The sequence below is a fragment of the Ctenopharyngodon idella genome, chromosome 4, assembly GCF_019924925.1.
Source record: "Ctenopharyngodon idella isolate HZGC_01 chromosome 4, HZGC01, whole genome shotgun sequence".
Lineage (NCBI taxonomy): Eukaryota > Metazoa > Chordata > Actinopteri > Cypriniformes > Xenocyprididae > Ctenopharyngodon > Ctenopharyngodon idella.
The window spans coordinates 18,693,992-18,717,600 of NC_067223.1; the positions used below are offsets into that span (position 1 = coordinate 18,693,992).

General features: G+C 37.1%; 1 protein-coding gene across 1 annotated transcript; it reads left to right on the forward strand.

Moving 5' to 3' along the window:
* The first annotated feature begins 6,011 nt into the window (after positions 1 to 6,011).
* On the forward strand, positions 6,012 to 22,926 carry LOC127511405 (ribonuclease inhibitor-like). The gene is made up of 4 exons (XM_051892216.1): positions 6,012 to 6,267; positions 7,640 to 7,813; positions 18,563 to 18,733; positions 22,725 to 22,926. The coding sequence occupies exons 1-4, from the start codon at positions 6,182 to 6,184 to the stop codon at positions 22,924 to 22,926; spliced, it is 633 nt and encodes a 210-aa protein (XP_051748176.1). The 5' UTR covers positions 6,012 to 6,181.
* The last annotated feature ends 683 nt before the right edge of the window (positions 22,927 to 23,609 follow it).

Consider the following 23,609-nt stretch of genomic DNA (forward strand, 5'->3'; position numbering starts at 1 on the left):
TTATGTTAACAAACATTATGCTTGCAATACCATTGTAAAGTCAAACATGGTCTGTATAGATTAATTTGACTAAATTGACATTAAAATAGCATTAAATAGGCTCTTACCTCATTTTCTTTAACCTTATTTTCGTGGTTTGTGGCAAACAAAGTAGACACTGCATCCTCTAAGAGTCATTCTGTACACCGGCAAATGAAAACATTTCTTTCAAATGAGGCCAGGGATGGTCATCATCAGTGCTGGCACTGCATGATGTGCTGGCTTCGGCTTCATCAGTGGCTGCAGCCATGTTGCTAATTTATGTGAAACACCTAGCATTCGGCAGGCTGCTAATTCACGTTCACAACGGAGTAGCGCATATAGGCAAATAGCATCCAGTACCTTCAATACCCTGCAGATGGCAATATCGCCTCTCCGCCCAAGAAATAAGCCACAGCAGATAAAGTTGCCGACTTGTCATGCACAAACACAATTTAGCGAGTAACGATAAGTGTCAGTTCAAATGTAGTGGAGTAAAGAGTACAAATATTCATTCAAAAATGTAGTTGAGTAGAGAGTAAAAGTTGCTTATATTTTTGATACTCAGTACAAGTACAAAGTAGCCAAAAAAATTCTTAAGTACAGTAACGAAGTACATTTACTCAAGTACTTTACACCACTGTTACAATGTTGGTTATAATTAGAGAATTCATGAGGTTGTGATTGAACAAAAAAAAAAAAAAAAAGATTTTTGGATTCTGACAAAATTAAAAGGTAGGTAATAATAATAGGCTACAAATAATAAAACCTTTGAGCGACCCTGAGTATAAATAGGTGCTATAAAAAGTGTTAAAAAGGTGCAATGGAGTATGAAAAGACTATAAAAAAGTACAATGTTTTTGTCTTACTGACAAACTGTCTCATCAGCCACTGAACAACAGCCAGACCTGAAATTACTTGTGAAAACAACGCAGACATTTCAATATGAATAAGGACTTCTTTTCATCAGTTCTTGTTTTACTTTATGCATTTGTACATTAAGAATACAGCAAGACAAGCTATTAATCCTTTTTTTAAATGCCATTTATCATGTTCAGTGACACTTTAAATAGGACTAATAAGTACTAGTAAGACTTAGCTAGATAATAAACTGCACTTTTAGTAAATACTCAGTAAAACTACAAATATAAGTAGGCCTAAATAAAATTCTTACGATCCAAGTTATAATTTGTGGCCCTTTGCATTTCATGTGGTTAAAATGCGGCCCTCTTGGCCTCTGAACTTGAGTACCCCTGGCCTAAATGAACGACTACTAGAAAAATCTTTAGTCGGGGGCAGGTCTTGGCACAAGGAACCACTCCACTGTAAAATAAAATGCTGTGACATTACGAAAAGTGCAACAGTAGCTGCATATCACGTCATGCATGCGTAATGAGTCAAATGTTTTTATTTTATTTCATTTGTTAATTTTATTATCAACTTATTTATTAAATATAACACGCAACTTGTATATAATTGCTGAAAAAAATTGTGGAGGTGCTATGGGGGTGCTTTGGTCTTTCTTGGGGGTTCTGAAGTATGGCGTTATTTTACTGTCAAATGTCGAGAGCGCATTACTGTGATGCGGGAGCACATACATGTAATGCGCGAGCACAAAACTCTCCGCTCGCGCGCAGATTTCCTTTGCTCTCGCACAAAAATTGGATGTGCGCTCTCAACTATACAGTGCTCTTATGAACTGCCTCTCCTCTTGCTCAGATATTGCTTGTGTGCTCAAACTGTGTAATGCGCACTCACGAATCTCTCCGTGCTCTTGCACTAGAAATTAAACTGCTTCGCATTAAACGCTGTTAAAAGTTATCAACCAATCAGAATAGACGACTGATCGATGAAAATGCTATGTGGAATCTTATTGGCTGAGAGTGATCTGCGCCTGGAATTCTTTCGACAAAGATGGATATTTAATTTCTTTACAATTTAATAATATTTAATAATATTAATCAAATGTAAGCCTATCTTAGAAATGGCTTGGAATGGGGTGCTTGGATGATTTGTATATTAATAAACTTGTTTGTCTAACTGCATTACATTACAGGTCAAACCCCACTGAACGATTTATCAAAAACCATCATATTAGCCAATATCATGGACCAAAACATTAAATTAAACATTAATTTAAAACAAAAATATTAAACAACTAATTTAATGTTATAAATCAGTATATTTAGAAATGTGTAAAATGTTATAAATTAGCCTATTAAAAATATTTATTTATTAATTTAAATTAATTCATTACAATATCGTTTGAAATTAATGAAGACTTGTTTTGTCCAGTGGTTTTTGAACGAATCGCTTAAATGAATAATTCTGATACATCAAATACATTTTAACAGCCACTGGTTGCCACCTACTGGCAGTGTAATAACATTAGTTTCAAAGGTCCTTTAGCTACTCATTTTGATTGCTAAAATCAGTGTATATTTGGACTATAAATTGTTATTGCAATACTTGGGTTATTATTGTAATGATGGGTCGACAGCATGGAGATCCATTTGCAGCTTTTATTAAGAATAGTGTATACACAGGTAAGGGCAGAGGCAGAGACGTAAACGGGGACAGGCAATGGTCGAGGCAGGCGGCAGACAAACGGTATCAGGAAGCAGGCAGAGATCAGGGCAGGCGGCAAACAAACACAGTCCAGTAAACAGGCAAGGATCAAGGCAGGCAGCAGAGAATCACAAGAGATAAACAGTCCAATCGGCAACAGTATAACAATCCACAGAAAACGCTTAGAAATGATCACCGGGGCAAATCAAGACTTCGCAGTGTGTGTGTGTGTGCGTGCTGCTTAAATAGTGTGAGTGTGATGTGGTGCAGATGTGTGTGCAATCAGTCCCAGGAATGAGGGCCTATGGGAAATGTAGTCCGAAAGATGGTATCAGTATTCCGGTGAAGGCTCCCTCCGGTGGTGCGGGGAAGGAAGTGCGGGAGCCTCACTTGTGACAATTATTTAACTTCTAACTAAGAAGTAGCAATAGTGTGTTGTTGAAAACACTTTGTGAATATAGCTTACATGACCACTGCTTTCAGCGACAATGCAAAAGCAGGTTTAAATATTCCGATATGATTGTATTTTCAAAGGTTTAATAGACATAGCCGAATTGTTGTCATTTAGGAATAAGGTTGCGTTCTTTTAATGATTAATCATGCATACATATGGGCTTATAGCTAAAGTATTTTTGTATGTCATATTTGTACCAGACCTCAAAAGAAATTTACTATGGTGGTATATTTGATCTACACATTTTAAGTATTCAGGGAATGATGATCTGACCCTGGTCTAAATAGTTATGTCTTAAATCAGAATATATTTTTGGTAACACTTTACAATAAGGTTTCATTAACATTAGTTAACTACATTAGTTAACATGAACTAATAATGAACTGCACTTATATAGCATTTATTAATCTTTGTTAATGTTAATTTTAACATTTACTAATACATTATTAAAATCAAAAGTTGTATTTGTTAACATTAGTAAATGCACAGTGAAGTAACATACAACCAACAAACAGCTGTATTTTTATCTAAGGTTAATAAAGATTAATAATTACAGTAATGTATTGCTCATTGTTAGTTTACGTTAGATAATACATTAACTAATGTTAACAAATAAAAAACTTATTGTAAAATGTTACCTATTTATTTTATATAAATTTCAACACAAGTACACAAAATGTAAGACCACAATAACTTTAAGAACTTTTTTGTTTGTTTAGATAAATTGGGGATTGACCTGTAATGTGATGCAGTTAGACTAGGTTACATTTGATTAATATTATTAAATTGTAAAGAAATTAAATATCCATGTTTGTCAAAAGAATTCCATGCGCAGTTCACTCTCAGCCAATAAGATTCCACCTAGCATTTTCATCGATCAGTCGTCTATTCTGATTGGTTGATAAATTTTGACAGCGTTTAATCCAGAAGCAAATTAATTTCTAGTGCAAGAGCACAGAGAGATTCACGAGCACGCAGGACACAGTTTGAACGCACACACACAATATCTGAGCGAGAGGAGAGGCAGTTCATAAGAGATCACACATCCAGTTTTGTGTGAGAACAAGGAAAATCGTGCGCGAGATTACATGTATGTGCTCTCGCGTCACAATAATACGCTCTCGACATTTGCATTTACATTTATTCATTTGGCAGACGCTTTTATCCAAAGCGACTTACAAGTGAGGAATACAACAAGCGAGTCATCATGAAGAGGCAAATTGACACAAGAAGTGCTCACAATACAAGTTTCAGACTTTGCCCAGAGTATCATAAGCTACAATAGACAGGGATTAAAGGAAGTGAAAGGATAGGTAATGAAAGGATAGTTTTTTTGTTTTGTTTTTTTTTTAAGATGAGGTTAAGTACTCAAGAAAGAGATGAGTTTTCAGCTGTCTTTTGAATATTGCCATTCTGAATTCCGGATGAAGGCAGGCATTTGGCAGTAAAATAACGCCATACTGAAGCATCTGTTAGCCCCTGCCTAGCGCCGCCAATGTTGGCCTGACAGGCATGGCGTGAGACAGGCTCTGGCATGGCAGGCATGGTGTGAACAGGTCCTGGCAGTGACAGGCATGGCGTGAACAGGTCCTGGCGTGGCAGGCATGACATGAACAGGCCCTGGCATGGCAGACTTAACGTGAACAGATACTGACCTGGCTGGCATGACGTGAACAGGCTTTGCCGTGGCAGTCGTGGTGTGAACAGGCCCTGGTGTGGCAGGCATGGCGTGAACAACTTTAGACATGACAGATGGGGTGTGGAAACACTCTGGTATGGATGGTACTGTGGGATTGTGGGGCTCCTCATCCACAAAACCCACAGTAAATGATGAGCCACTCAAAAGAAGGGCATGATCAATATATTCCGCTAAGGACCAGTAAATCTTTCCGCCAGGAAGCCGGCTCATTTAACCCAAAACGAAAAATGTCTTTTAGAGCAACATCATTAAAATCCACAAGGTGAGCAAGTACACAAAAGTCTTGAACATAGTCCTCTATGGCCTTGTTTCCTTGGTGGAGGTGCAAAAGCAGAGAAACTGCTGGGTTCATTTTGTTGGTCGTGGATTCTGTAAAGATGTAGACTGAGGCGAGTTGCAGTAAGAACCCATGTGCAGCTTTATTTAACATTTATTTAAACTCACCAACTGCAGAATACAGGTAACATTATCAATACACAACAAAGTAATAAGGAGAACAAGAGGGTTAAATACATGAACTTAGTGAACACATGACTAAGACAACCAGTGGGCAAGTGACACAAGGAACAAGGGAACCAGTGAACAAACAGGACTCAGAAACACATAACCATAAGCAACTAATCAGAACATGAAACATAGACTAAGGGAGCACATGAGGAGCAAGGGAAGCAAGACACAAACAAGCAACATGAATCAAACCACAAAATAAAAGACATGAACATGAAACAAAACTATACATTACACATAGCAAAAATACATGTACGTATGAATGGGGGCATTTTTAGAATTATAGTGAAAGGCCTTTAATGTGGAATAAAAGTGTGAACTGTCTCAACTGTTGCCTTTGGCTTGCTTAGTTGGGGACACTTAAAGGGTTACTTCACCCAAAAATGAAATTTCTTTCATTAATTACTCACCCTCATGTCATTCCACACCTGTGAGACCTTTGTTCATCTTTCATTTTTGGGTGAACTAACCCTTTGAGTGTCCCCAACTAAGCAAGCCAAAGGCAACAGTTGCAAGAACCCAAACTTCATCAGGTGACAGAAATAGAGAAAAAAATCCTTCAGAGAATCCAGGCTCAGCTATAAATCTATAAATCTTAACCTTAATTTTTTTTCAAACATGCTTCAAACATTTGATCTAGGAAATTTGTCACTGAATAAAAAAGTGCTAATGTACAGGAATACTAGTTTTTGAAGAGTAATGTTAGTTTAGCTTAGCCTAATTACTTTATATATGCTGTACATGTAAAAAAAAAAAAAAAAAAAAAAAAAGGAAAACATTTTTAATATTTGTATATAGACAATTGTATGTGTTCCATCTAATTCTGTAATGTGATTTTTTTCCCTTGTAGGTTAAATAATTGTAACTTAACAGACAAAAGCTGTTCGGCTCTGGCTGCAGTTCTTGGTTCAGATACCAATCTGAAAGAGCTGATCATGAACAATAATAATCTGCAGGATTCAGGAGTGAAGCTGCTCTGTGGTGGACTGAAGAATATAAAATGTAAACTGGAGATTCTGAGGTAAGTTGAGCCAGAGGAGTCACATGATGAGAGTGAGGCGCAATGACTGACAGAGGCAAAAGCGCAAGAGAACTTTTGATAATAATGGTTGCATTTCTTTGTTTCATATATATGAGTTTGTCTTTGTTTTATTGTTGTTGGGTTTTTCATTAAAAATAATAATGAAGCACAAACTAAACATTCGTTTTAAATTAACCCTTTCAAGCGTGAGTTTAAAATATTCTAACTGACCCCCCAGAGTGAGTTATTTTAGAACGTTTGCCCTTATTGTTTCCATGGCGACGCGTCTTGCGTGTCACAAGCACTGAACGTAGCCACAATAACACTGTATGACAGATGGATCACTATTATTTTGTTTTTCCTTTTTTATTTAAAATATTCGCAAAATTGCTTACCATGTCATCAACTATATGAATTTCCGATTCTCAAATATGTGTAAGTGAGTGTGTTTTGTCGTTTTAAAACCTTTATAAATGATCTTTATTAGCTTAGTTGGAGACCCATTGTAATTATACAATACAGCTTTTTTTTTTTCTTCTTGGGCAGTACCCTCAGCACCCCTACTTCCCACATTACTGAATTTAATGCAAATAATTGCAAGAGATTATCATATTTTTAGGATAAAGTATTTTCTATATTATATGTGTATTTTAGTTCTTGTGTTACCAATTAAATGGTGCTGTTTTTGTTTATAGAAATTTACAATTTAGTGATTTAATCATTATTTGCATACCTAGTGTTGAGTCAGAATTCAGATGATTGTGTTAGAGCTGGTAAATCTGCCACAGAAAGGAGGGCGAGATCTGGTAGATATCACTTATCTTAAGATTTTATGTGACAGGAATAATGTATTTTAGTGCTTTTGAGGGACCTATGTATCTTTGATTCTGCTTTCAGTTTTGCAGCTAGTCTCGACTAAACACTTCCTGTAGTTTATGAGTGTTTTACACCACTGTGGAGGAATTTTGTCTCATTATGTCCCTCTCCTCCTTGCAAAACTGCTTCAGCTCAGTGGCATTTGTAGGCTTTCCACCATAAGCTGTGTCCTTCCACAAATCTGGACTTTGATTAGGCCATTCCCAAATTTTAATTTTCTTGTTTTTCAACCATTTTCAGGTTGCTTGTTGTGATTCATTCAGATCAAAGACTTTCACACCTGTACAGTTTTTGATAACTGAAACCTTGAAAGTGATGTTGATGTCTAACATATTAAAGTTCTCTGTGCCTTTTGTTTGCCTCCATATTCAGTTTTCAGTTTTTGCAACAATCTTTCAATACATTTGTACAAAGAACAAAATAAAATTAACTTTAAGGATTTATATTGTTCAGGTTTAACTGATTAATCAGCAGAATGTTTTTATTCCTGTTCTAGATTTTCTAACTGCAGTGTAACAGAAGAAGGTTATAAAGCTCTGGCTTCAGCTCTGAGATCAAACCCTTCACACCTGATAGAGCTGGATCTCACAGGAAATGATCCTGGACAATCAGGAATGAAGGAGCTCAATGATTTACTACAGGATCCAAACTGTCAGCTGAAGACACTGAGGTGAGACGGAATGAATTAATACAAAATTAGTTATATGTAGGCTAAATATTCATAACAAATACATTATTTTCATTATATAATAAGTTGGACAATTTGTTGCATCAAAATGATCAAGATCAGATGCTGTGGGTTCTGACATTATGATGATGATGATAACCGTCAACACAGTTTAGTTGTACAAGTTACAGATGGTACTCAACCAGAATGCCGCGTTACCCACTGCAGCAAAAATAAACCAGTTGCATTTCAAAGTAGTTTGCAAAATGACCGCCAGAAGGCGCAAAGGGACATTTTGCAAAACAGCTGCAATTGTTGCATTTTAAAATGTAAGCAACGTTAGAGCTGTAGTCATAAATCAACAATAATAAAAACGCAACAGTCGTGTTATATTGGGGGGGGGGGGGGGGGGGGGGGTAATGTTGTTTAGACAATCTATAGTACAAATTCACCAGTTCACGTAATATTATTTGTAAGAAAATTGAACTGTTATACATAGTGCTGAGAGAGCACGTGCTCTCTCAGATTTATGAGGCAAATTAAATTGAAATGCACTGCAGCTAAAAAGACAAACAGATTTGATACAATCACACCAGTGTGAGAATGGTCGGTGCCAAATGTCATCAGCTGCTAAATTCGTTCACTGTATGGCTTGCGCTGATCCAAAGACTGCCATGCGCTCATTTATCATATATCTCAACCAAAGATCACAACTGTTCAGTGTTTACAGTCATGTAAGGTTTATTTATGTTTCTGATATTAAAATACACAACCTACTAGCAAATAAGTAAACTTGTTTGCACAACTCCAGCGTTCAGTGTCAGAAAAAATATCAATCTTTATATTTTAGATGAGGGAAATACACAATACTAATTTAGTCTGCACGCTGAAGCATAAAGTCTGTGTCTGAGTCTGTGTCAGCTGTAAAGATGAAGTTGAGGACGCTGACTCCATAGAACAGTGGATGCGCCTTTAGAGAGAAGTGCAACTTTCATATATAGATTACATAATCAGACAGTTGCGTATTTGATTTCGATATGAATTGGTTCATTTAAAAGTAGACATTTCAAGCTTTCAATGAACATATTTCTCATGTCTGTGAGGCAAACATCGAAAATATGTGAAATAACGTTTGACTAATTGTTCATTTAAAGTCCCTGTGAACCGGAAGTTGCAAACGACTTTTCTCCAGTGTTGTGACGTAGAGCAGGGTTTTACTTTAGTGCTCCTCCTTTCCATCTCTCGCTCATAGCAGACTAACGGTTGGAGGGGAGTGGTTTAAGCGTTTTCAACCCAACCCGTCAAACTTTACGTCATCAGAGAAGGAACGCCATTCCAGACTGGAAGTAACTTTTCAGATTTTGATTAAAGATTACCACAACAAACAATTTTTTTCTGTGTATTAACTTGCATGGATTAATAGTTCACCACAAGACTAGTAATATGCGCTTACAAAGTAAATAGGGTCAATTTTGATTTCATGATGACTTTAAACCATTAGTTGACTAATCATATTTATATTAGTTTTATTTCTTAAATACTGGAGAGAATAAACCATTATAATGAGCGTTTACGTAATTGCTAGCCTATATAGCACTCAAACGTACACATATGTACGTAAGCTTGCCATAAAGAACCGGCAAAAGGAATGTTTCGGTTCATTTAACCTATAAGACGCACTCCAGTTCACGTGCAAGTGATTGCGCCTGCGCCTCCATGTCATGATTATATTTGCTTCTTATTTATTAAATCCAGGCAATTGGTAGATGAAACATTGATTAAAATTAAGAGACAGTTTTTTACAAAACAAAATTCACTTTAAAGAAAGGCTTTCTACAAAACAAAACTTAATGAAGTGGTCAAAATCATGTCTGACCCACTCCACGTCTCCCGATATATTGATCATCTTATGATGTATCCTATTATCTTACTCATGCTGTTCACTTTTCATAATCAAATAGATGAAATTAAAATATATATATTATTATTATGTTAGGCCTATAAACATAAATATGAAACTAAATACATTTTCTTTAATGGCTACCAACGAGTAGGCTATAGTACAGTACCAAGAAATGTCATGTCGTGAGCAAGAGCGGATCATGAGTCGAGTCGGATCAAGCAGAATTTATTTTTAGACTTATTTGTTAGCCAGTTGTGGTCTGTGCAACAAATATTAAATGTTCTAAACCATCTATTGTGTTTTATTGTTGCACTATAGTAATGATAATATTTACAATAATATATTGAATTTGATAGGTGTCTCACATTGTCCCACAGCAAAATAAAAATAGTGTAGATTAGTGTACAGTTGTCAGGGAGTCAACTCAGTCACCAACGTCACCACTCACCACATTCATCAGATCACAATCACCTGATTACCGATTCCTTGCACCTGTCAACGATCACCGGTCAGCTCTATAAAACTACACTCCTCTTGTTCACTCACTGTCTGGTCTCAACCTTACCTTGTTGTGTTACCGGATCGACTTACCTGCGCTTCACTTACCTGTTGTTACTTCTGGCCGTCCTAGCTCCCCTCAGCTCCTGCTCTATATTATCTCCTCGCTCTTCAACCACTGGATCTCCTACGAAAGAAACAAAGACTGTATCACTCACAGATAAGCTTCACTAAGACATTCCCTCTCCCAACCTGCTTAAATAGACTGCGATTACTGCTGAGTTGTGGATCTCTGTAGTGAACAGCAGACGTGATGGCACCAGAGCTTCACAACAGACATCCCTTTGTCCCACTTTGATTAATACAAAAGAGTGTGATAGGGCCCTCAACGACAACTAAATGACTGTTGTATTGACTGCCAAAGGTGGATGACAGGAAAGACGACATCAACGGCCCATTGATCAAAGGCTAATCTCATCACGAGTTGCCTTTGTTCACCTCTGCCCTCCATGCCTGAATCCAAGGTGTAAATGACCATGGACTCCTAGGGCTGCCAAACTGGTTCTAGCTAGAGCACAGCAAGAACAAAGAAATGCTCAAAAAGAAAGACATTTTCTAAACACATTGGCTTGAAATCACCAAAAATGGACAGGAATACTGTAAGGAACATGTCCTATACGTCCTTTTACTCATCCAGGAAACTGTGCACACACAGTGGAAACCACACCTGGAATAAAAGCCAATGCAACTGCACCCACTGAGACAGAAGTGTAGTTCCTCAACCAATTCACATCAAGTTTGGACTCTACGAGTTCAGAACACTGCCACAAGGAATTTGAGAAAGGTTTGAAAAAGAAATAAAGCATTTTCAAGGCCCTAAAGACACTGTCTTATTTAACTGTGTATTTTGGGACAATACAACAAGTTCCACAGCATGGGAAGCTGATGTGATGGGTGGACACCTTGAATGCTACGACCCAATCACATCACCACATCAGGAAAGGTGGGGATTTGTAATCCCCTCCCCAACAGGATGGAATAAAAGCTTTCCCAAGTGAACAAACCCTTGTTCTGAGTTTCTGACCTGACGAGGGAAGAACAACAGCACGACCAAGGTGATACACTTGCGAGTAAACCTTTCACCGCGCACGGACCTTCAAACAGCCCAGCTGTTTCTGCAGAGGACTTTGGCTCCTGACCTGCATAACTCAAGTACCTTCAACCTTCAGAAGATCCTACGGACTGACCACCATCTGACCTACAGTTCTCTGGATTACACAAAGACCTCCAGCACTCAGTGCAGCTCGGCAACTGTTGGAAAGCAATCCAGTCTCCCACTGCACACCAGTGGACAACTTTTCCCATTCCCGGACTGATCACCCGACCAAGTGAAATGTAAATATAAGCTAACCAAACCTTTTCCCAAAGGCCTTGGCATTAGGTTTTTGCTAAATGAGATTGCTATTTGTGTAGAGACTGTTTATCTAGGGTCAGCGTACACAGATAGATACATTAGACACGTTATCTGTATTCATAGTATATGCTTATTTACTATTTCATAACAGCATCCAGAAAAACCACAATTGACTCCCTCATAGACTGCTAATTACCCATTCATTGCTTTGTCCAATTCGTTGCTCATCTACTTGGCATTCAGTTTTGTTGTTAACATCCATTTGTGTTGTAGTTTGTAGATTCTGTTTGATTATTGATTCAATTTTCTTAATAGTTTAGTCATTTTTTTAGTCATTTTTCCTTAGTAGTTTAGTCATTTTCCTTTGTTGTATTTAGTGAGTGTGATATTTTACTCTTGTATATCTTTTTGTTAATAAATTCATTTTATTGCAAACTGTGTCATTCTTGTGTTGATAATCAGAGGCTCTACAAGCTCACCCGAATCTCACTAAATCCTTCAGATTGGTCAGATGATAAACTTCCTCCAATTTATAAAATTCTAATTCAGTCAACAATCTTTCATGATTGCTCTTTATTGTCAAGGTGAGATTCCTGACTGGTGCCCCGAAATATTGGAAGGAATCATCTGACTAAATATTAATATTAATATTAATATTAATATTTAAGACCATAAATAACAACATTTGTGGTGCCCTCATGTGAGGCTAATCCAAAATCACTACATCTCTGTTCAATAAACCTGCTATTGTTTATATCACTTACCTCTGTGTTCCTCGTCTATCTGCTGACAACAATGTTTTATAATAATAATTTATTCTATTTAGTGTCTATTTTATTCTTTTAACATATTTAATATTGGGTGCATCCATTTGACATATTTGGGGGGAAAATTAAAAAGCAATGCAATAGTTACTTCCCTGGTAATTAGTTAATTTTATAATGAAGTAACTCAGTTACTAACAATGTTCCCGGTTTTTGGTGTTCTGTCCCCGACTGGAGCTGTCCCCAGAAATGTCCCCGATTTATATCTCGTTCAAAACAACCAGTATATACATTGCAAACAGACCAACGAGCATATAGCAGCCTGCTGGAGAAATTGTGTAGTGATCATGTTCACCAACAGAGGGGGCTGTGCAGCAACACTTGGTCGCGCGCGCGCCGCTACTTCATGAGGAACATAATCTGGATCTAGATCTGGACCAGAGCAAAGCACCATTATCATCAAATATCAAAATAAACATCGTTATCGGTTTCAAGGTAGTAACATACTAACTATTCATGTTAAATGAAAGTAATACTGTTTGTATGTTTTATAACAGAGCCTCAACAGGGTGCGAGATTGTTTTGCACAATTTTAAACATCCACAAAAGTTCCGCAGTCACAGCAATTTCCACACACTCGTCTTAATTATATCACGTGCTGAAGGTACACTCAGAAGTGAATAGAATAAAAATAAAATAAAATAATACACATACTTTGTGCTTAAAATGAGTCTAAAATGCAAAATAGTTAAAAATACACTGAACCAAATTATAAATGCAACACTTGTTTTTGCCCCATTTTTCATGAGCTGAACTCAAAGATCTAAGACTTTTTCTATGTACGCAAAAGGCCTATTTCTCTCAAATATTGTTCACAAATCTGTCTAAATCTGTGTTAGTGAGCACTTCTCCTTTGCCGAGATAATCCATCCATCTCACAGGTGTGGCATATCACGATGCTGATTAGACAGCATGATTATTACACAGGTGTGCCTTAGGCTGGCCACAATAAAAGGCCACTCTAAAATGTGCAGTTTTATCACACAGCACAATGCCACAGATATTGCAAGTTTTGAGGGTGTGTGCAATTGGCATGCTGACTGCAGGAATGTCCACCAGAGCTGTTGCCCGTGAATTGAATGTTCATTTCTCTACCATAAGCCGTCTCCAAAGGCGTTTCAGAGAATTTGGCAGTACATCCAACCGGCCTCACAACCGCAGACCATGTGTAACCACACCAGCCCAGGACCTCCACATCCAGCATCTTCACCTCCAAGATCATCTGAGACCAGCCACCCGGGCAGCTGCTGCAACAATCGGTTTGCATAACCAAAGAATTTCTTCACAAACTGTCAGAAACCGTCTCAGGGAAGCTCATCTGCATGCTCGTTGTCCTCATCAGGGTCTCGACCTGACTGCAGTTTGTCGTCGTAACCGACTTGAGTGGGCAAATGCTCACATTCGATGGCATCTGGCACTTTGGAGAGGTGTTCTCTTCACTGATGAATCCCGGTTTTCACTGTACAGGGCAGATGGCAGACAGCATGTATGGCGTTGTGTGGGTGAGCGGTTTGCTGATGTCAACGTTGTGGATTGAGTGGCCCATGGTGGCGGTGGGGTTATGGTATGGGCAGGCATATGTTATGGACAGCGAACACAGGTGCATTTTATTGATGGCATTTTGAATACACAGAGATACCGTGACGAGATCCTGAGGCCCATTGTTGTGCCATTCATCCACGACCATCACCTCATGTTGCAGCATGATAATGCACGGCCCCATGGTGCAAGGATCTGTACACAATTCCTGGAAGCTGAAAACATCCCAGTTCTTGCATGGCCAGCATACTCAGTGGACATGTCACCCATTGAGCATGTTTGGGATGCTCTGAATCGGCATATACGACAGCATGTTCCAGTTCCTGCCAATATCCAGCAACTTCGCACAGCCATTGAAGAGGAGTGGACCAACATTCCACAGGCCACAATCAACAACCTGATCAACTCTATGCGAAGGAGATGTGTTGAACTGCGTGAGGCAAATGGTGGTCACACCAGATACTGACTGGTTTTCGGACCCCCCAAATACAGTAAAACTGCATATTTTAGAGTGGCCTTTTATTGTGGCCAGCCTAAGGCACACCTGTGCAATAATCATGCTGTCTAATCAGCATCTTGATATGCCACACCTGTGAGTTGGATAGATTATCTCGGCAAAGGAGAAGTGCTCACTAACACAGATTTAGACAGATTTGTGAACAATATTTAAGTGAAATAGGCCTTTTGTGTACATAGAAAAAGTCTTAGATCTTTGAGTTCAGCTCATGAAAAATGGGGGCAAAAACAAAAGTTTTGCGTTTATAATTTTGTTCAGTGTAGTTAAAAGTTAAAACAGTTGTAATTTCTGTATACAGTATTAAACAGCTTGTGAAAATTAAAATATTAAATTCAATAATGTTAAAAAATATTTGTTAAATGCTGTTTTATATTTATCTTCTTAAATTTATTTTTAAGTTTTAAGTTTTATTTTTGTAATGTAATGTGCTTTTGTAAAGTCATACTAATGTTATAATATGCGTATTGTTTTGAACTGCTTTTACAGTGGTTACTATTAATCGTGTAAAAGTCTCTTTGGTGAATTGTATTAAAACCAGAGCAAAACTCCTAATAATAAAACTAAATCATAATTATTAATGTAACAATAGCCTATAAGGAACCCACAACAATTAAAAACAAAAACATTCAAAAATGTATTTATTATGAGATTTTGGTGATATTTTGACCACTCAAATAGGAAATGTCCCCGTTTGCATTTCCGAAATCTGGTCACCTTAGTGTAGCAAAAAACTTAAAATACCTCAGTTATATACATCAGTTTAAATAGATTTTTGTTGGTGTTGGTGTGGGTTTCAGGGATGTTTAGATAACTATAAAATAGTTAACATGTTCACTTTTTAAAAAAATATTTAGCTATCAGATCTGTTTGAATGCTTCAGTTTGTTTTCATATTATAATATATTAAAACAAATTGAAGCATTTAAACTGATATAATACTGTATATCAGTTTAAATACTTCAAGATTGTAAGATAATAAAATATAATATAATGCAAGCCTAATAAGGGGATTGTTTAGGGCTCCTTGCCACTAAAAATTTTGAAACCTCCTGGTATAGAAAATCTGGGAAATTGATAAGCAATAAACATTAAATTTTGATGGTTTAACATTGTCTGTTGCTAAGAATTGACTGTACAAAAACACATTATGGTTGTCCCAAATCATCAGTGTAACAGCTCATATTATTATTATAAAGAATTCAGTTAACTGTCCTGCAGGAGATCTTTAAATTATTTTTTAATAGAATGTCTTGGTAAAGACTGGTACAGTTAACGCAGCAATGTGAAAAAAATCTCAAGTAACCTAAAATGTGCTAAATTTAGTGACTGAACTGCTTGTTTTCAAAAATATGATTTAATATATCAAGTTACATCAACGATCAAATAAAATAGAAATGGCACATTAAAGTTAAAAGTTACAATTGCATGATAAAAAACATTTTTTGTGTGTGTTTACGTACACTGTAAAGGTCTGGTATAAAGAATGTTTTTGTTCAGGTGGCCAAAATGTGCGCTCAATAGAAAAAAGTTTTGCTCAGCAAGAAAAAAAAATTAGAGGGAACATTGGTTACTATATCAGTTACTATTTGTGAGAAATAACTAGTAACTAGTTACTTTTTTAAAGTAATGTGCCCAACACTGTTCATGATCAACAATAATGCTAGCCTAATGTCTAGAATAGCGATTTAAGTCTGAATTGCGAGTTTTTAGTCCTCTCCTATAACAGATAGTCTGGGGGGTTCAGGCAGTTCAGTAGCTTCATCGTGGGGGTGCAGAACAATAGAGGTGTGAATCGTGCTCTTTCATATGGAGAGTGTCGGACAGCCGGCCAGATGATATGTTTTTTAACTTAAAGAGCAGGCAAAGTTCCTTTCAGGATAAATCTCTTGATGTGTCCATCTTGTCAAGTTATGAATACTGTGATGTATTTAAAGGGTTTTCATAAAAATGTTCAATTGAAGTGTTCAATACATTTGTTTCAAATGGTTTTGTCCAATCAGCTGCTGGTCAAATCATGTCAATCATTTTAATTTCAATTTCTCTGTACTGTACTATACAATTTTGTAGCCAATAAAGAAAACGTATTCGGTTTCACATTTATATTTAATGGGAATTTGTCGGGAGACAGGGAGTGACTCATACACGATTTTGATCACTTATTTAATTTTTGTTTTGCAGAAAGCCTTTCTTTAAAGTGAATCCAGGACATATAATCAGGACATTGGAGGCGCAGGCGCAGGCGCAATCACATGCGTTGTGCATGAACTGGAGCGTGTCTCATAAACAAACCGAAACTCTCACAGACATGAGTAATATATCTACAGAAAACTTCTAAAATATCTACTTTTAAACAAAACAATTCAAAAGGAAAAGAAATAGGCCACTCTCTGATAATACAATTCCTGTGAAATGTCCATTTCTCTCTTGACGTGACCACTACTGCAGAGATAGTGAGTCAGTGTCGTCAACTTCATCTTTTCAGCCGACACTGACACAATAACAATGAACAATTCAAATGTCTCCTTGCTATTTTTTGACACATTCATAATTATTACTTTTGCCGGTTCTTTATGGCAAGCTTTATATGTGAGTGCTTGAGTGCGGAATAGGCTGTATTACGTAAACGCTCATTATGGTTTAGTATTCTCTCCAGTAGCCTATATATTTAAGTTATTAAATTAATATAAATGTGCGATTTGTCAAAAGTTTTTATTTGTGACAAACTAACAAAGCCGGGACTCGAAGTCTGATCGCTGGATGCACAATCTCCGAAATCTTGCAGCATAGTCCACGAGGCTGTCATCTGGGTATCGCTACGACCCTGTGCAAAGCCTAATTCATGTAGCATTTTTATACTGGCATGTTTTATTTATTTTTTTTTAATATATTTATTTTTATTATTAATTAAAAAAAAATTATGCTGATCATAACAACCTACTGTATTTCATTCTTAATATCATAAAGAAGAAAAAACACAAATGATGTTGAGTCTGTTAGCAAGTCCTGACGTCTTAATTTTATGATCATTTAGTTTAATTTATTTCAGTGTAAATTTTCAGTCAGTGAATCTACTACAAAGTATAAGAGACTTATACTGAATTGCATTTCTAATTATAGGCCTACATAAAAAACTGAGTTCACAGTGTTAACATTTACTTAAATTCAATGCAAATAATAAACGCCTACATTTATTTTCAGTTCTACAATTGTTCTGTAATTTCAGCACTGTAATTATGAATTCATTTAACTACAATGTTTCAATTGAATTCATCTGCTACCACAGCTCTCAACAGAGCTGCAGCAGATTAATACTTGAGAGAATGAACTGACACATTAACTTTCTAATTTTTTAAAAGTCTGTGATTATAGCACCTCTTAGCGATAAAAGGCAGCAAACACACGTCCCCAGTGTTGCCGCCGTGATAGCCAGAATAAAAGTATTATTCTGGTTGACTACCTACTGTACAGGTCAAATAGACATTATGGGTCAGTGTATGTGCTATTCTGGTGTTTGGTATACCTTGACAATTAACATGCACAATTTGGTTTTTGTACACACTTCTCATTAAAAACTCTAGATAACCTTTCAGTCAAATTGTTTTCTGAACCAGATTCACCGTATCTCTACAGCAGGTCTATGAGTCTCCAGATGTTCACGAACATGCAGTTTCACAAGCCAGTTTTCTCTGCTAATGTTTCTCATTCCTCCTGCTTAAAAGCCAGAAAGATCTTGAGGCCTTAATTTCACACTCTGTATTCATACTGAAAATCATGATCTAGTGAGCTTTTGCACTTCTGCTCTGTGGGACGTTTCTGTTCTTATGAGTTTGCTTTAGGAGTTTTGCTCTAGTTTCTTTTAAATAACTCTATTACACTTTGTTTTCCAGTATTTATATATTTATTTGTGTATTTAAATGTTCAAAGAAAAGTGTTACATCTAAATAACTAACTAGAACTTGTCTTTAGAACAATAAGTTTTTTTTTTTTTTTTTTTTTTTTTTAAGTTATTTTGTAATGCAACGGACATTTAGTTGAGAACTGAATTGTCTCTTCTGCAGGTTTTTGAGTCCTGCTGCAGATGAAGCCTGTCAGTATGTGAATAGAGTTGTGGGCAAAAACCCGTTACTCCTGAGAGAGCTGATTCTGAGTGGACATGAACTAGGAGACACACGAGTGAATCAGATTGCTGCTCTGCTGCAGGATAAACACTGTCGACTCAACTCACTGACGTGAGTATTGTTCATTTATTTATATTATTACATTACTTTTAAATAGAGATGCACCGATCAGCCGGCCATGGATCGGAATCGACTAATTTTCCGCATGACCGGCCTGATTGGTGACCGGCAGGTCAGTCTCGTGTCTTTACGATTCCAAGCTGATCTGTTTTATTGCCAGTGTCACAGGCAATAATGTCAGCTGCGCGTTCTCACTCTCTTCTCTCCGACAGCGAAGTGACACCTGCCTCCTCTCTCTCACTCGTCTCATTCGCTCTGGTTAAATTGTGCTTGTATTGTGCAAAAATTGTGTCATTCCCGCAGGTTTCGCGCTTCTCAGCCTCAAACAGCTTGTGAGTCACAAGTACCAAATTTGAGTGGCTTATTACGCTTAATTTGGTCAAATACATACAAAATTATGTCAAAATGCCTGTCTTGGCGAGTATTCAGTTAAACACAGTCAGTTTTGAAACATTAAATAGTTGAGAAAGAGAACGCATGTTGTGTAACAGTATATTGGTTCCATGCATAAACTCTTAATGCAACAGCAGCCTAATATTCCTGCTGCTGTCTGTCATGTTAATCAAAGAACAAAAGACAAAGAAAATCACTCTCTGCTTTTGACTGAACAAGTTTTATAACTTTAATTGTAAGCATTAAACTGTATTTAGACTATCCAGTGTTATTTTACATTTGATTACTTTCAATTCTGTAGTATTTCTAAACCCGAATAAAAACCTACTTAAAGGATTAGTCCACTTTCAAATAAAAATTTCCTGATAATTTAACTCACCCCCATGTCATCCAAGATGTCCATGTCCTTCTTTCTTCAGTCAAAAAGAAATGAAGGTTTTTGATGAAAACATTCCAGGATTATTCTCCTTATAGTGGACTTCAATTGCCCCAAACGGTTGAAGGTCAAAATTGCAGTTTCAGTGCAGCTTCAAAGGGCTTTAAACGACACCAGACGAGAAATAAGGGTCATATCTAGAGAAACCATTGGTCATTTTCTAAAAAAAATGTTTAAATTATATACATTTTAACCATAGATGCTCGTCTTGAACTAGCTTTCTTCTTCTTCTTCTCTATATTCCGGCAGTGTAGATGCTAAGTGTTTTACTGCCCTTCACTGGTCAAAGTTTGAACTAATTGTTATATACTTGCACTAGCATATTGTATATGACAATTTAGTTCAAACTTTGACCTGTGGAGGGCAGTAATACTTAGCATCGTCTACACTGCTGGAATTCTAATAGAGAAGAAGAAGAGAGCTAGTTTTTTTTTTTTTTTTTGGTGTAAATATAATTTATTCTAAAGCAATATTCTCATCAGTGTTCTATTAGCTTTTACATATTTAAATCTGCATATTAATGATATTTACCATGATAAGGGTATTTTAAATTATATTTATTAATAATATTTAATGATAAGGGCATTTTTCCTTTATAAAGGGCATTTTTCCTGAATTTTTATTTCAAATTCTTATATGTGTTCAATAAATTAGAATCAATAGCCTAAATCAAATTAAATTATTTACACTGAAAAACTACAAAAAGCATTAAATAATGTTATTCTTTAAATATTTTTGATTTTACATATAAGAAATATTTTCCACTAATCTGAAACAAAAGATTCGTAAAGCTTCAAAGCAGTGTTTTGAAACCGGCCATCACTAGATATTGTTGAAAAGTCATTGTTTCCCTTTCATGGGAACTTCGAGCTGCGTCGAGACACATTGGGAACGCTCCTGCGTGACTGCATCATGAAGCACTTGTGAAATTGAACCAATGGCGTGACGGAATGTCAGAGGCGAGTGACGTCACAGACCAGGAAACTATAAAGCATACCCAGAACAAAGAATGCTAGCTTCTGTGTCTTCAGCAAGCACTCTGTGTTATCGTGTGTCTTATTTGGTGTTGTCTGTCAGTTACACATACAGAAACTATCTTTTTGTTTGAGAACAAGAGTATCATTATTGCACCACATATATATAATATATATATATATATATATATATATATATATATAGATACACACAGGTGCTGGTCATATAATTAGAATATCTTCAAAAAGTTGATTTATTTCACTAATTCCATTCAAAAAGTGAAACTTATATATTATATTCATTCATTACACACAGACTGATATATTTCGAATGTTTATTTCTTTTAATTTTGAAGATTATAACTGACAACTAAGGAAAATCCAAAATTCAGTATCTCAGAAAATTAGAATATTACTTAAGACCAATACAAAGAAAGGATTTTTAGAAATCTTGGCCAACTGAAAAGTATGAACATGAAAAGTATGAGCATGTACAGCACTCAATACTTAGTTGGGGCTCCTTTTGCCTGAATTACTGCAGCAATGCGGCATGTCATGGAGTCGATCAGTCTGTGGCACTGCTCAGGTGTTATAAGAGCGCAGGTTGCTCTGATAGTGGCCTTCAGCTCTTCTGCATTGTTGGGTCTGGCATATCGCATCTTCCTCTTCACAATACCCCATAGATTTTCTATGGGGTTAAGGTCAGGCGAGTTTGCTGGCCAATTAAGAACAGGGATACCATGGTCCTTAAACCAGGTACTGGTAGCTTTGGCACTGTGTGCAGGTGCCAAGTCCTGTTGGAAAATGAAATCTGCATCTCCATAAAGTTGGTCAGCAGCAGGAAGCATGAAGTGCTCTAAAACTTCCTGGTATACGGCTGCGTTGACCTTGGACCTCAGAAAACACAGTGGACCAACACCAGCAGATGACATGGCACCCCAAACCATCACTGACTGTGGAAACTTTACACTGGACCTCAAGCAACGTGGATTGTGTGCCTCTTCTCTCTTCCTCCAGACTCTGGGACCCTGATTTCCAAAGGAAATGCAAAATTTACTTTCATCAGAGAACATAACTTTGGACCACTCAGCAGCAGTGCAGTCCTTTTTGTCTTTAGCCCAGGCAAGACGCTTCTGATGCTGTCTGTTGTTCAAGAGTGGCTTGACACAAGGAATGCGACAGCTGAAACCCATGTCTTGCATACGTCTGTGCGTAGTGGTTCTTGAAGCACTGACTCCAGCTGCAGTCCACTCTTTGTGAATCTCCCCCACATTTTTGAATGGGTTTTGTTTCACAATCCTCTCCAGTGTGCGGTTATCCCTATTGCTTGTACACTTTTTTCTACCACATCTTTTCCTTCCCTTTGCCTCTCTATTAATGTGCTTGGACACAGAGCTCTGTGAACAGCCAGCCTCTTTTGCAATGACCTTTTGTGTCTTGCCCTCCTTGTGCAAGGTGTCAATGGTCGTCTTTTGGACAACTGTCAAGTCAGCAGTCTTCCCCATGATTGTGTAGCCTACAGAACTAGACTGAGAGACCATTTAAAGGCCTTTGCAGGTGTTTTGAGTTAATTAGCTGATTAGAGTGTGGCACCTGGTGTCTTCAATATTGAACCTTTTCACAATATTCTAATTTTCTGAGATACTGAATTTGGGATTTTCCTTAGTTGTCAGTTATAATCATCAAAATTAAAAGAAATAAACATTTGAAATATATCAGTCTGTGTGTAATGAATGAATATAATATACAAGTTTGAATGGAATTAGTGAAATAAATCAACTTTTTGATGATATTCTAATTATATGACTAGCATCTGTATATATAAAAAGACACTATAATGGCGAGCAAACAGCAGTTCATTAAGTGTGTTCATCCCTGCCCTCGTTTTATTACGGGTGGGGATACACATGAGATGTGTGTTGTTTGTTTAGGATTGGAGCATGCCCAGGCAGCTCTTAAAGGAACTGTCTGTGTGCATTGCGAAAAGCTGTCTTTAAGAACACTCCGTTCTTGCCGGGCATTCTTTGTTAATAAGGAGGGCGCCTCGGCCAGTGTTCCCCGTGGATCGGGTCCCGCTTCTGCTGAGGCAGAGCGGCAGCTTTCCTTTGTGGGGTTCACAAATGGATCTGACAGAGGGGTTAGAGACGGGCTCAGCCCTTTCTCTGCCCTCACCTGCCAGAGCCAGTGTCTCTCCTCTGGTGGTGGAAGCACGCACTGCAGTTTCTTCCCACCAGAGAGAGGCACCGGCGCTTCAACTATCCAGCTCTGAGGAGTTGGATGTTGTGGGTGTTGATGCTGGAGATGAGGACTCGCCATCTCAATCTCCAGCATATGAGGAGCTGCTTGAGGTTGTGACCAGGGCAGTAGAGAAACTGATGTAGCGAATTACAGGTATTTAATTAATTAGCTGAAATTATGGGTGAAATATATATATAATTAAATCATAACGCGTTATGATTAATTGTAATATAGATCGACCAAAAAGGGAATTATGCACATATATTGTGAATTAATTACAACGGATTATAATTAATTGCATATATGGTTCAGGATTAGTTCTAGTTAAATTTAGAAAGACTGGTCTAGTTCGTCCAGCAAACTATCAGCTTCCTTATTGACTATTATAAAAGGAAGTTATTCCTCTGGCCATGAAGAATAATTTCCTATTCTAGCGTTAAAGCGTAAAGCAGTTTGCAAAATCAGAACGTAGAAGTGACTTGATTTTCTGAATGAGCAACAGAAACAATAGAGCATGAATATAATGTATTTAATAGATACAAACTACGAATATATGACTAAAAATACAACAAATGAACATACATAGAATAACACGAAAGTAAAGTCAAGAAAACAGAGGTGATCAAAGAAATGGCAAAATTACAAACAGTTAAAACCTTTGAGAGCCAGCAAGGAAACTCAACTTACACGTGAAGCTTAAAGCGCATGGAAAGAAGTTGTTCTGTACTTGCATAAGTTCAGGTGCTATGGTTACTCGCTTGTCTGTAGGAGTTTCAGGGCGCGTGGTTTGGTGATTGGTCCATCTCCAGGAGTTTCAGTTCGTGCG